Below are 17,940 nucleotides of genomic sequence, written 5' to 3'. Positions count from 1 at the left end.
CTATATAAGTTGGAAAACTCATGCAGTTCTTTCTAAGTATCCCTTACTTCTTCATGGGTCACAATTTGTATTTCACCTTTGGGGCTTGCTGTGGTTTTAGTCTAGTAATAGGTCTCAAAGACAAGAGACTTAGTGGGAGTGGGTAAGGAGAAGGATTAGAAATGCTTTGCCAACTACTGACCTCAGGGCATTCCCTTGCATTTTCTTCTGGTGAGATAGTATTAATCTCTTCAGGCAAGAGTTGAAAGGCAGTTTCCTCAGGGCAGACTGGAGGCTTGGCAGTGCATGCTGGAGTTTGGCTGGTACATGCCTCAGGACTGGGAGTAGGTCCAGACTCCCCCTGGGGCAGGCCGGAGGCTGGATGATACAAGGTTGACAAGGTGTGGTCTGGACAGGGCAGGCCATTGCAGGTTTATCTGGTAAAGTCTCAGCAGAATTCAGGGTTCCAATGTCTCCGCCAATATTATCATCATCCCGTATGTCTCCATCCCAATTCTCTGGATTCTACTCTTTTCCAATCAATGCCTTTGCTTTAAGCTTTAACCGCAGAAACCCTGCGGGGTTGAGGTTTTAGTTTCCTTTGGAGCTCCACTACTCATACAATGAAAGTCTGAGTTTGGTTCTCAGATATTTGGAACCTGTGGCTACAGGAGACAAGATTTTCTTTCAGAGCACACATAGAAACTTTTGCATGATTCACGTGGTGTTTAAGTTTCAAATGTGCAGCCTTTAACTCATCTCTTTCATTTTTAACGGTATCCAGAGTATCTAGGAGGAGCCAGCCAACATCATTATACTGATCGACTCCACAAAACTCTGTTAAAGTGTTGGAAAAACTCTCACCCAGATGCTTGCTTCTTATAAGCATGGAAGTAGGGGAATCCAGTGATAATATTTTGCATATCTTGATTGCCTACTTGTACCATGGACTCCTAGCAGCCTCTTCGTTATTGGAAAGGGAGTCATTAGTACCCTTGTGTCCAATTAGAGTAGAGAGCCAATTGTAAAACTCCAAGAACCACCTCAGACACTCCATATTTAAGACTCTGTTCCTCAAGAACCACTCCCGGTACCAAGCTGTATTAGTCAGGGTTCTCTAGGGAAACAGAATCAACAAGAGATACCTGTCAATAGTATGCGATTTTATGAGTGTCTCACGTGACCATGGGGATGCACAAGTCCAGGTTCCACAGGCAGGCTGCAACCAGGGGTTCCAGTGAAAGTCCAGTGAAGATTCTTGATGAGTTCTGGGACAAGGCTGTTCAAAGATGAGCTAGGAAATTCTCACTCAATGCTGGAATCACTTCCCATTTTAAGGCATTCAACAGATTGAACTGATTGGATAAAGCATCACTCATTGCTGATAGCAATCTCCCTGACTGATGTAACTGTAATCAGCTACCTATAATTTATCACTGTAGTAAAGTCAATGGTACCTAAGTCCATAAACGTCCTCATATTACAGTTAGCCCAGTGCTTGCTTGACCAAACAAATGGGCACAATTACCTGGCCAAGGTGACATAATAGCTTAACCATCACAGTGGCTTTCTCCATTTAAGAGTATCTGTCAGAAAGAACCCTAAAAGCCAAATTAGAATTACTGGATCAAAGGGAATAAGCATCTTGCCATACAAGAAAGTCTATTTTAAAAGAGCCCCACTCAGGTTACAGAAAGCCTGTTGGGAAAGAAAGGAGAATAAACAGATAGCAAAGGTTTCGACATATATTTGCATACGTAAAAGTCTGCAAATTGCAGACCAAAGGAAAACTAGAAAGGGCTCAAGTTGAGCCCTGGGAGACCTTGCTCCCCAGTGATGAAGAACGGTTTATCCATATCACTGGAAGAGTGGAAGAGTTTAAGCTACCTTTCACTAAGCTTTTGAGAAGCCCTATACACTACTCATTGGCTAAACAGTTTACTTGTAATGCTTTTGAAGGGCTTTTTGGGAGTTGGGGGGAAGTGCATTCGGGCCTTGAGATAAACATAAAGCCTGTAAATAGTCCTTTAGGTCAAGAAATAGAAGATGGAGTATTCCTGCCATAGCTCTCCTCCAAAATCCACAGCTGAGGAACAATGCGATATTTTCAGCAAAAATAATTCATATGCAAGTTTCATGGAACCAGCATTGACCTTGCTAACATTACTTTTTTTTTTTTAGAGTAGGAAAAGCTAACAGATAAGATTATAAAATCTGAGACTAAACTGTCTAGGTACCTAGTAAAAATCCACAGCCACCCTGCTTCCAAGGTACCCTTGGCCTGTATTCATAAATCATGATAATCAGCAGAGCTGCTCTGAAAGCTACTCAATATTGGAACCCCCTTTTAAAATTAATTGCCAAGGCCTCTTCTTGTTTAAAAAATTAACTTTATTAAGTCATAACATAAATACAGTTGAATGCATTTTTGACCAATATGCCACTAGTGTAACTACTACCACACTTGAGAAACTGAACCGTTCTTTTACCCCAAAATGTTCTTTGGTACTCCTCTGTAGTCAGTCCTTGCCCCTTCCATCCCAGCCCAAGTCAACCACCTATCTGTTTCTATCCACTATAGATTAGTTTTGTCTCTTCTAGAATTTTATATAAATGAAATTATATAGTATCTATTCTTTTGTGTCTAGCTTCTTTTGTTCAGTGCACTGTATTTAAAATTCATCCATGTTATTTTGTGTATCAGTAGCATGTTACAACAGAATATTGACTCAGTGATGAAAAATAAAGAATTTAGCATATTATTGTTTCCAGTTATTGTTTAGTATGAATAAAGTGGCTAAAAGCATTCGTGCTAAGCCTAGGGACATACTTTTTCATTTCTCTTGGGTGAATACCTATGAGTAGAATTGTTGGGCTGTATGACAGGTGTATGTTAGACTTTACAGAAAATTGTCAAACTATTTTTCAAAGTGGTTGTATCATTTTATTCTCCCTTAGTAGTGATGAGAGTTCTAGTTCACTTCTACTTCCTCACCAACATTGATATTGTCAGTCTTAGAAAAAAAATTGTCAGGCTTACTGAGGTATATAATTTACATAAAGTAAAGTTCACTACTTTTAGTGTACAATTCTATGACTTTTGAAAAATGCAAATAGTCATGTAACCATTACCACAATCAAAGCATAGAACAGTTCCATCATCCCTGCGCCTAAATTCCCTTGTGGCCCTTTACAGTCGGCCCTTTTGTCCACTTCCAGCTCCTGGCAACCTTCCATCAGATTTCTATCTTTAAAATTTTGCCTATTCCAGAATATCATATAAATGGATTCTTTCAGTTAGCATAATATATTTGAGATTTATCCATGTTTTTGCATATATCAGTAGTTCCTTTTTATTACTGAATAATATTCCATTTTATGGATATACCACTGTTTGTTTATACAGCCACCAGGTGAAAGGCATTTGTATTGTTTCCAGTTTTTGGTGATACATGTTTTTGCATGTGAATAAGTTTTTATTTCTTTCTGGTAAACACCTAGGAGTGGGATTGCAAGGTCATACAATAAGTGTATTAATCAGCCAAAGAGGTGCTGATGCAAAGTACCAGAACTCTGTTGGCTTTTATAAAGGGCATTTGGGATAGAAGCTTACAGGTACCAGGCCATAAAGTGTAAATTACTTCCCTCACCAAAATCTTTTGCCACGTGTTGGAGCAAGATGTCTGCCAACGTCTGCAAGGGTTCAGGCTTCCTCTTCCTCTTAAGGCTCTGTGTTCCCAGTTTCTTCCAATATCAGCTGTAAGCTGGGATAAATCTTGTTTCTCTTCTAGGGCTTGTTTCTCTCCAGGCTCAGCTGCTCTGTTCTCTCCACAAGGTTAGTTGAAGACTATCAGGCTCTCTTTCTCCTCCTGGGGCCTCTGCCATTTCTACGAACCATCTCTATTCCTGTGTTCTTCTACTGTGCATTTACTTTCTGGGGTTCCAGCACACAAAAACTCCACTGTCTGCTCTGCTGTGTGGTTTTCTCTGTGAGTCTCTACCCACCAAGGGGGCAGGGAGTAAACATCCTACTGACATGGCCCAATCAAATCCTTAATCATTATTTAATCAAGTAAAAGTGCAACCTCTGAATCCAATACAATCTAATATGCCCAGAGGAGCAGACCAGTTTACAAATATAATCCAATATCCATTTTTGAATTTATAAACAATATCAAACTGCTACAACAAGTAAATATTAACTTTATGAGGAGTACTCAGTCTTTTTATTTTAGCCAGACTAGTGGGTAAGCAGTGGTGCCTTATGGTATTAATTTGTACCCTTATAACTAATGATGCTGAGTTATATCTTCTGCTGTGAAGTATCTCTTCATGTCTCTTGCCCACTTTTTAACTGGGTTACCTTCTTATTGAATTTTAGTGTTTTTTAAAATATTCTGGATAATAGTTCATTTTTGGATATAAATGTTGTGGATATTTGCTCTCAGTCTGTGGCTTGCCTCTTCAGTTTTAAAATGGTGCTTTTTGAAGAGTATAAGTTTTTATCTTTTATGAGATTCAGATTATCACTTTTCCTTTTATGATGCATGCTTTTTGTGTCCTAAGAAATCTTACCCCAAGTTCATGAAGACTTTCTCCAATATTTTCTTCTAGTCATTTTGAGGTTTTTGTCTTTAGGCCTACAATCCATTTTGATTTAATATTTGCATGAGGTATCTTTTTAAAGTAGAGGTTCATTTTTTTCCCATATGGATATCCAGTTGTTCCAGCAGCATTTGTTGGGGGCGGGGGGAAGGGGGGGGGGAGATCCTTTCTTTTTTGAATTACTTTGGCCTATTTGTTGAAAATCAGTTCATCATTTATGTATGGCATATTTCTGACCCTTTCTTCTGTTTCATTGACTTGTTTATACTTTGCGGATTACTAGAACTTTTATAGTGAGTCTTGAAAGCAGGAAATATTAGTCCTACAACTTAGTTCTTCTTTCTCAACATTGTTTTGGCTATTCTAGGTCCTTTACATATTCATATATATTTTAGAATAGGCTTGTCAAGTTTTATTTAAAGAAGCCTGTGGAATTTGGCTTGGGATTATGTTGAATCTATAGATCAATTTAGAGAGAATAAATATCTAAAAAATATTGAATTTTCCAATCCAAAACATGGAATATTTCTCCATTTATTTAGGGCTTTTAAATTTTTTCTCAGACATGTTTTATAGCTTTCAGTATACTAATCTTACGCATATTTTGTTGAATTTATCCCTGCTTATTTCTTGCTTTGTATACAATTTTAAATTGTAGTTCTAAAAATTTCATTTTTCAAATGCTCATTACTAGTAAGTATATAGACTATATTTGATTTTTGCATACTGGCCGTATTCTGCACCCTTGCTAAATTCACTTATTAGTCTCTGTAGGATTTTCTATATACATGATCATGTTGTCTGTGAATGAAGACAATTTTACTTCCTTTTTTCTAATGTTTAGGGCTTTTATTCCTTTTCCTTGCCTTATCAAGCTGGTTAGAATCTTCAGTACAATGCTGAATAAAAGTGATAAGAGCAGACATCTATTTTTTTATTCCCATTCTTAGAGGAAAGCAGTTAGTCTTTCACTATTATGTATGTTAGCTGCAGTATTCCTAGATGCCCTTTACCATGATGAGAATACCTAGTTTGCTAAGAGGTTTTACCATGAAAAGGTGTTGAATTTTTTTCAGAATTCCTTTGGTTTTGTATATGGTATGTGATAGTTTTCCTCTTTAGAGTCTGTTGATATTTAACCTGTCTTGTATGCATGTGCTCATGATGCATTATTCTTTTAATATATTGCTGGAATTAATGTGGTAATATTTGGTTAAAGATTTTTCCATCTATATTTTTTCTTTCTCTATAAATTCTTTTCTAGTTTTAATGTCAGGGTAATGGTGACCTCATAAAATAAGTTGGAAGGTGTTCCTTCTTCCTCTAACTTCTGAAAAAGTTTGCATAAGACTGTATTAAGGGAAGCTGACATGGCTCAACTGATAGAGTATCTGCCTACCATATAGGAGGTCCAGGGTTTGGTACCCAGGACCTCCTGGCATGTGTGGTGAGCTGGCCCACGTGCAGTGCTGCCTCGCGCAAGGAGTGCCATGCCACGTAGGGGTGCCCCCTGTGTAGGGGTGCCCTACGTGCAAGAAGTGCACCCTGTAAGTAGAGCTTCCCTGCGCAAAAAATGCAGACCACCCAGGAGTGGCACCGCATACATGGAAAGCTGACACAGCAAGATGACGCAACAAAAAGATACAGATTCCCGGTGCCACCTCACAAGGATGCAAGTGGACACAAAAAAACACACAATGAAAGAACACAGGGAAGTGGATTTGGCCTACTATATGGGAGGTCCAGGGTTCAAACCCAGGGCCTCCTGACCTGTGTGATAAGCTGGCCCACGCGCAGTGCTGATGCACTCAAGGAGTACTGTGCCACACAGGGGTGTCCCCCACGTAGGGGAGCCCCACGCACAGGGAGTGTGCCCCATAAGGAGAGCTACCCAGCACGATAAAAGTGCAGCCTGCCCAGGAGTGGCATCACACACATGGAGAGCTGACGCAGCAAGACAATGCAACAAAAAGACACAGATTCCCAGTGCTGCTGACAAGAATCCAAGCGGAAAAAGAACACACAGCAAATGGACACAGAGAGCAAACAAGTGGGGCGGGGGCAGGAAGGGGAAGGGGAGAGAAAGAAATAAAAAATCTTTAAAAATAAAAGACTGTATTCTTCCTAAGCGTGTGATAGAATTAACTAGTGTAGCTATCTGGGTCTGGAGTTTTTCTTTGTGGGAAAGTGTGAATTACAAATTCAAATTTCTTTAAAAGAAATAGGGCTATTTATTCTTGAGTTACTTTTTTTTTCTTTCTCTTGAATGCAATCTTTTTATTTATTTTTATTCATTTTTTAAAAAAGATTACATTAAAAAATATGAAGTCCCATTCAACCCCACCGTCCCCATCCCCCACTCCCCCCACAGCAACACTCTCTCCCATCATCATGACACATCCATTGCATTTGGTAAGTACATCTCTGGGCATCGCTGCACCTCATGGTCAATGGTCCACATCATAGCCCATACTCTCCCACGTTCCATCCAGTGGGCCCTGGGGGGATCTACAATGTCCCGTAATTGTCCGTGAAGCACCACCCAGGACAACTCCAAGTCCCGAAAACGTCTCCACATCTCATCTCTTCCTCCCATTCCCCGCACCCAGCAGCCACCATGGCCACTTTTCCCACACCAATGCCACATTTTCTCTGTGGACATTGGATTGGTTGTGTCCATTGCACTTCTATGTCAAGAGGGGGCTTAGATTCCACATGGATACTGGATGCAATCCTCCTGCTTTCAGTTGTAGGCACTCTAGGCTCCATGGTGTGGTGGTTGACATTCTTCAACTCCATGTTAGCTGTTTGGGTAAGTCCAATAAATCAGAGTGTAGGAGTTGAAGTCTGTTGAAGTTCAGGGCGTGGCTATCATATTGTCAGTCCAGAGATTCAAATCCCCTAGATATATCTTAAACCCCAACACCAACTACAATTCCAGTAAAGTAGCATGAAAGGCTTGTGAAAAGAGATCCCATCTGAGTCCAGTTTCATCACGCAGAAACACCAGCTCCAAAGAAGGGCCAACTGACATGGCAGTGAACCCCATCTGCCATGACCATAGAACCCGTGGGTCTCTTTAGCCCTCAAAAGAACCAATACCTGGGGTTGTATCTACTTTATCTGTCTCTGAGACTCTGCTCAGGTGTGCATAAGGGCAATCCTTCTGATAATCTCCAGACTCTTTTTTAGAGACTCATAGCCATATAAACTCATTTTTTAGTTACTTTTTGTAACCTGTGTCTTTTTATTCATTTCATACAATTTGTCCAAATTGCAGGCATAAAACTTTTTGTAATAGTCCTTTATTTTCTTTTTCTCTTTTTAAAATTAAACTTTTCATTTTGGAATCATTTTAGGTTTACAGAAAAGTTGCAAAGATAGTAGAGGGAGTTCCTGTTTACTACTTACCCAGTGTCAGTGTCTGCTAATATCACCATTTTATATTACCATGATCCATTTGTCAAAACTAAGAAACCAACATTGGTAAATTACTGTTAACTAAGCTCCAGACTTCATTCTGATTTCAACAGTTTTTCCATGAATGTCCTTTTCTATTCCAGGATCTAATACAGGATTCCATATTGCATTGAGTTGTCGTGTCTCCTTAGTCTCTTCTGGTCTGTGACAATTTCTGTTTTTCCAATGCTTTTTTATGTCCTTGACAATTTTGAAAAGTTACTGGTCAGGTATTTTATAGCATTTTCCTCAATTTGGGTTTGTCTGAGGTTTCTGCCATGATTAGACTGGGTTTTTAGAAAGAATACTACAGAAGTGAAGTACCCTTATCACATCACATAAGGAAGTACCTGATATCTACATGACATTACTGATGATGTTAAACTAATCACTTTGTTAACGCAATGTTTGCCGGAGTTACCGTTTTTCTTTTTATATGCTATCTTTGGAAGCAAGTCACTAAGTCTAGCCCAGGTTTTCGGCATGGGGAGACTAAGCTTTTCCTCCTGGAGGAAAGTATCTAAAGATATTATTTGGAATTCTTCTGTAAGGAAGATCTCCCTCTTCTCCCCCACCATTTTTTTTAAACACCAGTGTTACTGAGATATATTCACATACCATACAATCTAACCAAAATATACAAGCAATGGCTTTTAGTATCATCACAATCTTGTACATTCATCACAATTTTAGAACAATTTCATTACTCCAAAAAGAAAAACTCTACATCCCTTAGCTGTCATTTCTCAATTCTTCCATCCTTCCCCAGCCCTACAAAACCACTAATCTAATTCCATCTTTATAAGCTGATTTATGTTTATATTTTATATAAATGGAATCATACAGTATATAATACTTTGTGTCTGGTTTCTTTTACTTAGCATTTTTTTTTTGCCTGATAGCAACATTTTTTAACATTAACATACATTTGTTCAGTTTCAAAGAAAAACAGTCTAATATATACAGTATTACCCATATTCATATTTCACATGAGGTTTTACTCTGCTATAAGCCCCACGTTACATTTTTTAGCTTTCCTTCTAGTAATGACCTTAGACTTTCCCTTTTAAGCACTGTCATACCCATGTAATAGCATTGCTAGTTACAAATGCTACATTGTGCTTTCACCTCTTCATTTCCTAAGATTAACAGTCTTTTTACTAATTCTGCATAAGTTAACCCTCAGCTTTTCATTCTCTAACCTCTGTACAACAGTATTCATAGCAGTATAATTCAGATTGCCAAAAGAGAGAATCAATGCAGGTGTCCAACAAATGATAAATGGATAAATAAACTGTGGTGTATATACATGATGGAATGCTATGCAGATGTAAGAAGAAGTAAAGTTGTGAAGCATATGACAACATGGATGAACCTGGAGGACATTATATTGAGTGAAGCAAGCTAGAAACAAAAGGACAAATACTGTATGACTGCGCTATTATGAACTAAATATATTGTGTAAGCTCATGGAGGTAATAACTAGAATATAAGTTACCAGAAAGTAGAAGGAGGTTAGAGAATGGAAAACCAACTCTCTTTTTTTTCTTAAAGATTCACTTTTTTATTTATTTCTCTCCTCCCGCCCCCATCCAGTTGTCTGCTCTCTGTGTCTATTCGCTGTGTGTTCTTCTGTGTCCATTTCTATTTTGGTCAGCAGCCCGGGAATCTGTGTCTCTTTTTGTTGCATCATCTTGCTGCATCAGCTTTCTGTGTGTGCGGCGCCACTCCTGGGCAGGCTGGACTTTCTTTTGCATTGGGTGGCTCTCATTATGGGGCACACTCTTTGCACAGGGGACACCCCTGCGTGGCACGGCACTCCTTGTGCGCATCAGCACTGCGTGTGGGCCAGCTCCACAAGGGCTCCACGTGGTCGGCGGATATTCTATCCGTTGAGCCAAATCCACTTCCCACCAAGTCTCTTTTGATTAGTGTTTGCAGGACATACCTTTTTCCAGCTCTTGCTTTTAATCTATCTAACTCTTTATGTTTAAAGTGGAAGTTTTGGGGCCCGCATATAATTGGGTCATGCTTCTTTTTACATCTAATCTGATAACCTCTGTCTTTTAATTGGAGTATTCAGACATGCGTGTTTAATGTTAACTATCAATGTAGTTGGATATAGTATATCCGGCTAACTTTCCTGGTTTTCTCATCTGTGCCTGGTTCCTTCCCCCTGTCCCTCACACCTCACCCCATCTTTTGGATCTCCAATATTGGCTTATTATCTATATACAGACTGTTCTCATTTTCTGTGGTAATGTTCCATCAAGTTATGATAAATAAAGAATTGGTGAAAACTGTACCATCGACCCTCGGAGAAATAGAGGTTTAGGTTCCAGAAGCCTCTGGTCACAAAAATTTTGTCAACCAATCAAAACATAACCTTGTTTCCTGCATGCTTCTGTTTAAAGATACCTTATATCTTTGGCTTCCTCATTAAATACCCATACAATGATTCACTAGGAAGTTCTTTGGTTCTTCAACCTTTTAGAGACTGCCCCCACTTAACCCATCTAGAAACAGTATCATTGCCTTCAGAACATTTTAGAGCAACATTTAAACACAGCCGATGAACATAAATTTAAGCAAGTTTAATCATAAATCACAATGGGTAATTGGAGCACATTAAATAAGGTGTTAAGTCATTAACATTGAACTCACAGTCAAACACACTATAATTCATGATTGAATGAGGCTTATATAGCACATGCATTTTCTCCAAAAGGCATATCAGAACCATCTTACTTAGGAACACTAGACAGCACTTACTACTATACTTGGAGGCCATTTTAAAATGCAAAATCACCAACAAAAAGTACAAAATTGTGAAAGATGTGGCAGTATGTTTACCACTAAAAGGATACTTCTTTACAAGAGAAGAGAAGAAACAAAAAGGCAGAGTGTTGTCATGTTAGACCTCAGCTGTGTTGGGCACCTCAAATTCTGCCTCTCTGTACATGCTCATGAATGACCATAAAAGCACTAAGAATATTGATTTTGGGGTTAGAGATAAATTTTGGTGAGAAGATAAATTTGCAAATAAGGGATCCACAAATAATAAAGACTGACTGTATCTCTGTTTTATTATTATTTTTTCTTAGTGGCTCCTCTAAGGTTTATGATATACATCTTTTAACTTATTGGAGTCTACCTTCAAATATTACTATACCACTTTACATATAATGTAAGACTCTTACAGCAGCATCCTTCTATTTACCACCTTACCTTCATCCTTTGTGCTACTGTTGGTTTTTTTAAAGATTTATTTCTCCCCCCTGCCCCCCATTCCCCCCGTTGTCTGCTCTCTGTGTCCTCTCGCTACGTGTTCTTCTGTGTCTGCTTGTATTCTCATTAGGCGGCTCTGGGAAGAGATCCTGGGACCTTCTGGAGTGGGAGAGAGGCAATTACTCTCTTGCGCCACCTCAGGTCCCTGTTCTGCTATGTCTTCTTATTCCCCCACCCCCACCCCGTGTCTCCTGTTGCGTCATCTTGCTGTGTTAGCTCTCCACATCAGTCAGCACTCCCATGCAGGGACACATTCCCGCACGGGCTGGCACTCCACCTGGGAAAGCTTGCCTTCACCAGGAGGCCCTGGGCATCAAACCCTGGACCTCCCATATAGTAGACAGGAGCCCAACTGTTTGAGCTGCATGTTTGCCTACTGTTGTTGTTTTACATTTTACTTTTATTTATGTTATAAACCACATGGAAGACTGGTATTATTTTTACTTTAAATATCCATTTATCTTTTACAGAAATCAAAAAACAAGAAAAGAAGTTTGTTACATGTACCTACATATTTATTATTTCTGACAGTCATCATTCCCTTATTATCTAAGTTTCCTTTTGGTATCATTTTCTTCCATCCAAAGAACCTCTGCTAAAATTTTTACTGTGCAGATTTGCTGGCAATGATTTCTTTCACCTTTTATTTGTCTAAAATATCTTTGTTTTGCCTTCATTTTTGAAAGATATTTTCACTGGATGTAGAATTCTAGATTCACAAACTTTTCTTCCATTACTTTAAAGATGTCATTCCATTTTCTTCTGTCTTATGTAGTTTCTGACAAGAAGTCTGCTGTCATTAATTCTTTCTCTTCTGTGACTTTTTCTCCCACTTTTTAAGATTTTATCTTTATACCTGGTTTTAACAATTATCATGATGTGCCTTTGTGTGGTTTTGCTTGTGTCCATTGTGTTTGAGGTTTATTGAGTTTCTTGGAGCTCTGTTTATGGTCATAATCAAATATGGGGAAATTTGGCTGTTATTTATTTAAATATATATTCTCTCCTTCCTCACTTTCCTCTACTCCTAGGACTACAAATACATGTATGTTAGTCTGATATTTTGCTACTGAGGATCTGTTAATTTTTTCCACTCTTTTTTCTTTCTGTACCTCACACTGGATACTATTTTATTGCCATGCCCTCAATTTCACTGATCTTTTCTTCTATAGTATCTAATCTATTCAGTCTTGGCCAGTCAATTTTTCATTACAGATATCCTATTTTTCACCTCTAAGAGTTCCCTTTCATTCTTTTTATATTTACTATTTCTGTCCTCGTCTAGTTCATGTCTTTCTTTAAAATCCATGAGCATATTTATAATCTTTATAATAGCTATTTTAAGGTCATTGTCTGCTAGTTCCATAAAAGCTGTCATTTCTGAGTCTGTTTCTAATCACTAATTTTCCTCTTGGTGATGGGATACATTTTCCTGATTCTTGACATGCCTAGTTCTTTTTAGATGGGATGCTAGATATTGTGAATGTCATGTTATTGAGTATTGAATTTTGTTGTCTTCTTTTAAAGAGGGGTTGGGGTTCATTTTGACAAGAGGCTAAATTTCTTGCACATCAGGCTTTAAAAAAATAGTTTTGTTTATAACTTCTATTAAAGTTTAACATATTTACATAAAAGCACACGTCATTGGTGTACAGCTTGTTGAATTCTTACCCATGTAACTAGGACTCAGATAAAAACAACAACAACAAAAGCAGTATATTACCAGCACCCCTGCAGCCCTCTCTTATTCTCTTCAAGGCTGAATTTTAGACTCTGTTAGGGAAAATCTAAAGTAACCTTTACTCTAAAGCTAATTTAGACCTACTATCAATTGTGGCCCTTCTGAGGTCTCTACTGATTGTCCTGAGTATTTAATAAGGTCTCTCTGCTCTGGCTACTCAGCAAATTATTGCCAGCTCTGTGTGAGCTCTGTGAATTGTTCATATTGTAGTTTCCTGTCAGGAGTTTCACCTTACACATGGGCAGATTAGTCTTCAGAAGATTAGTCAAGGGGACTTAATACAGACTTCTGGAGCTCTTTCACTGAGTAGCTTCCTCCTGTCTGGTACTCTGACCCACAAATTTAAACCATTCCTCCCCTCCAACTCAGATCTCTGACCCCTCAACTCAACGAGACTGTTGTGCTCTGCTGGGGATCCCCCTCCTGGCACCAGGGATCAGAAAAGGCAGAAAGCCAGGGGGATTATAGGCCTCTCCTCATATGTTTACTTTCTCTCAGGAATCACAGTCCTATATTGCCTCTCATACAATATGTGAAAACACATATATATATTTAAAACATATTTGTCCAGTTTTAAAAATTGTTAATAGGAGTAGGATAAATCCAGGTCCAATTGTTCCATCTTGGCTGGAAGCAGAATCAAGATCTCTTTTTAATAAAATTTCCAGCATAAATGCCATGTTTCCAAGATCTCATTTACCAAAATAACTCAATCCATATATTCCTTCCATTCTTCCATCTATCTATTCAGTGGATGCTAGATCCTTGTGGAACAAGGACAAATAAAACTTGCTTCTGCCCCAAAGTCAGAAATATGTAACGAATCACACTGGTAGGTGATAGGTACAAGTATACAGGTATCACAAGGGGCTGTGGGAACATAGAGAAAGATACAGTTAAACCTACCTGGAGATGTCAGAAGGTTTTCACAGCATAAAGTTTAAGGGATGTCTTGAAGAATGAGTAAGAGATTGAAAGATGGGGTAGGACATGTGGGACAAAAGAAATCCTGTATGCAAAATATGAAGGTATGAAATAACATGTGAAGAAGTCAGGACTTGAACACGAGACTGTCTGATTCCAAAGCCAATAAAGGGAACTTGCCTTTAATCTCTAAGCAATGAAAAGTTACAGAAGGATTTTTTTTTTGTCTCAGACTTATTATGCTCATTGATGGAATAGTTTTAAGGAAGGAAATACAGCTAAATTTAACTTTTAGAAAGGTCACTTTGGTTCAACATGAAGGACTGGGGAAAAAAAAGGATGGAGTCAGAAGAGCCAATTCAGAGTTAATAGTAAAAAAGAGAAATAAAGGTTTGGGATTAGGTGGCATTGAGGAGGGATGGAAAGGAGACAGAAGCAGGCTCATCAGATACAGTAAACAAGCAACTGTGGCAAAAGAGGGAGAGTATGAGGTCAACAGTAGATATGTTGATATACTTAAAGTACCTAGTCCTGTGTGAAGTGCAGGGAACCCGTAAATGAGCGGACATGACTTCTGTCCAGGACCTGATAGCTCGTGCAGCCTTACAAAATCAAATCTATGAATTCTATTGAAATACAAGTATTTCATTTCTTCCCCCACTACTATCTTTGGAATCCTTGATAAGTCCAAAGCTCCATGTTAGAAACCACTGCTGTGGAACACTCTCAATCCTAGGGCTATAAATCAGTTTACAAATTTGAAGGTCCCTGTTGCACAGGCTGAGGACTGCCCAGGTATTAATGGTCCTCTAACATTGCCTGTGATTAACAACAATTTTTATTAACTTATGCAGGTCCATTTATTGACACTGACAACATTCCGACCACCGCGCCAAGCATTTGACAAATACTATCATCTCATTTATTTGCCATAACAATTCTAATGGCAGGTGTGGTTCCTCTTTTCAAGAAGGAAGATTGAGGCTTAGAAACAGGGAAATAACTTGCCTGATTTACCTTGGTTCCCTGGAGCCAAATAATTTATCATTCAAAAGGCATCTTAGGGGAAACGGACTTGGCCCAGTGGATAGGGCATCTGTCTACCACATGGGAGGTCCGCGGTTCAAACCCCAGGCCTCCTTGACCCGTGTGGAGCCGGCCCATGCGCAGTGCTGATGCGCGCAAGGAGTGCCGTGCCACGCAGGGGTGTCCCCACATAGGGGAGCCCCAGGTGCAAGGAGTGCGCCCGTAAGGAGAGCCGCCCAGCACAAAGGAAAGTGCAGACTGCCCAGGAATGGCACCGCCCACACTTCCCGTGCCGCTGACGACAACAGAAGCGGACAAAGAAACAAGACGCAGCAAATGGACACAGAGAACAGACAACCGGGGGAGGAGGGTAATTAAATAAATAAATCTTTAAAAAAAAAAAACAAAAGGCATCTTAGGGAGTGGCTGTAGCTCAGTGGTTGAGCACCTGCTTCCTATCAATCCCTGGTACCTCCATTAAAAAAAAAAAAGGAAAAAAAAAGGCATCTCAGAATCTACCATCTTCAGATTGGCAGAATCTGTTATTCTCTCCTCTGGGCCCTTCTGTGCCTGATTCTGATTTCCTTTGTGACCCTATTATAATATGCTATAGTATATCTATGTATATATAATTTACATGTCTGTATGCCCTATTGGAAGACAAGGGTGGACTTTGCTTACTCTTTGCTACCCAATGCCCAGCACAGGGTCAGAATGCTGTCCATATGAAGGTGAGACCAGTCAGTCCACTCCATGGTGTCTGAGCAATCAGTCAGTCATCCAGGCTGCCCTTGGGCCCCTGCCTATTACTTGTGTCTGATATATCTCATGGTCACTTACCACAATTTACTCAGCAGTTTTAAGGTCCATACTCAAGATACCATTGGCTTAAAGAGAGAGCTTTTCTATGAAAGGGAACAGTGTAGAAACCTTAGATTCCCTGAACTAAAAGAACTCAAATTATGGCCCAAAGGTCCTAAGATACCAACCAAATACTCTGTGCTGACATGATTAGCAATAAAACTTGCACTTGTATGATATTTTGATTTTTTAAAAATTTCTGCCATTTTTCTGTTCCAGTGGGAGGTGGTGTAAATAGAACGAAAGCAGCACAGGCTTTAGTGTCACCCAGACTGGGGTTCCAACCTCAGCCCTGCCCCTTCCCAGTTATTTGGCGAGTCACCTATTTTCAGAGGTTCTTTTCTCCCTGTAAGAAGGAGAGAATACCTACTCCATAAGGCTATGATGCTACTGAATGAGATCCTAAATGCAGAAATCACCTAGTAGGACTAGATGACTCTGTGGACTGACAGAGTTAGGTTCACATCTTGGCTCCACCTCTTTCCAGCTCTGTGGGCAAAACAGAAGTAAGAAAAATACTTTCCTCATAGTGGTATGAAGAGTAAATGAAGGCTCATTGACAAGTGTTTAGCCCAGTGCCTAGTACAGAATAGCTGAATGAATGGTAGCCAGTGTTGAATTGTCACAAATGAAACTGATCTTTACAGAGCACAAATGACTCCTCAAAAGTCAGAGTGAGTTAAGAGTAAAGGGGCTTGAAACCATGTTGCAAGCTATATATTAATAATCAGCAATCTCTTCAGATTAGCTGACCCCAAGAGGCTGTGAGGCTCTGGCTACAATGGAATGCCACTGCCTGCTGGGTAATGCACTCCACCTGCCACAACACAAACCCCAGCCCTGTATCAGCTCCACATGGCCCAGAACATCGACCCCTTTCAGACTAGGATAACTTAACAGATCTCCCAGCAAGCAGAACCATGGAAGTCAAACCAGAAATAAAACTGAACGTTCCTGTGAACCTAAACCTTCCCCATTCTTACAGACAACAGGGGAGAATGGGTCTACTTCAGACAGCTAGCTGCCCATGAGGCAGCTCTGAGTAACAACATGACCAGTGTGTAGTCCGATGTTAGTGTGGCAAATATGACAGGCTGTTGCTTTTTGCTAAATACACAGTCCACATTCTGTTGAGACCTGAGGGCAACAAAGATTTGGGGGACATGCAGCCACATTCTGAGCACTGGCAGCAGGTATCCTGCTATGTCAGAAGGTGGCTTTGTTTGATGATGGTCCAGGAAGAAAAAGCAGGTTCTAAGTATCCCAAACTGCTCACAAAGAAAGCCCCTTCCACCTACCTTTTATGGTGTTACTCAGGGGAAGTGGTCCCATTCTCTGGAGATGGCAAAATGCTGGAGAGGTTCCCACAGAAAGTAAGAGATCCTCCCAACCCCTGCTGCTCTCAGCTCCCACAAAAGGAGGAGCTGCTTATAACCTGGGGACCACTTCACAATCTTTCAGATGAACATTGTAAGAGCAAAAAGTAAACCACCCCCAACTTTTCACAAAACAAAGGTCCCAGAGGGAACAGAGAATCGGACAGAAGTTCTTAGGTCATAGGAAAACCATGGCTGTCTCCTTTCCCTCTCCATCCCTCACCAAAGAAAGTCACCCTCATTTCCACTAAGCTCAGAGGAGTCAGCATTGCAAGGCTCATTACCCACCACATCACTTGGGAGGCTCTGGAGGTCATCAAAAGGGGTTTCCAGGGTGTTGGTGTCCACATTCAGGATCACAACATCATCCAGGGCCATGTTTCTGACTTTCTGCAAGTAAAAAAAATCCAAAAGGGAAAGTCATTAAAGCACCATCAAGACACAGATATTTCCCCTGGCCTTCTCCAGGGAAGGGGCTAAGGAAGAACAGTGACATGTGACAAAGGCTGATTCTATGGCAGGCCCAGTGCTTCACATTCATTAGCTCATTTAACTTTCCAAAACTGTGAGCTTGTATGATCATCCCCAAGTCCCAGGAATGAAAATGGGCTTGCAGAGGCTAAGTAACAATGCCCCAGGTCACAGGAAAAAATATTTTCACACCCTTATATCTTATCTTTT

The 17,940-nt window shown here is 39.9% G+C and overlaps 1 protein-coding gene across 5 annotated transcripts in view; it reads right to left on the bottom strand.

Annotated features, from left to right (window-relative positions):
- Window positions 1–17,940, bottom strand: part of DENND1A (DENN domain containing 1A) — a 615,092-nt gene that overhangs the window by 187,072 nt on the left and 410,080 nt on the right. For all 5 annotated transcript variants that reach the window (XM_058302406.2, XM_058302408.2, XM_058302405.2 and 2 more), the window contains exon 12: window positions 17,548–17,649. In XM_058302406.2, coding sequence (XP_058158389.1) covers window positions 17,548–17,649 — 102 coding nt within the window. The remainder of the gene's footprint in view (window positions 1–17,547; window positions 17,650–17,940) is intronic.

This window comes from Dasypus novemcinctus, chromosome 8 (assembly GCF_030445035.2).
Source record: "Dasypus novemcinctus isolate mDasNov1 chromosome 8, mDasNov1.1.hap2, whole genome shotgun sequence".
NCBI classification, from domain to species: Eukaryota; Metazoa; Chordata; class Mammalia; order Cingulata; family Dasypodidae; genus Dasypus; species Dasypus novemcinctus.
The sequence above is the reverse complement of the archived record's forward strand: the minus strand, read 5'-3'. Positions and strand labels throughout refer to the sequence as shown.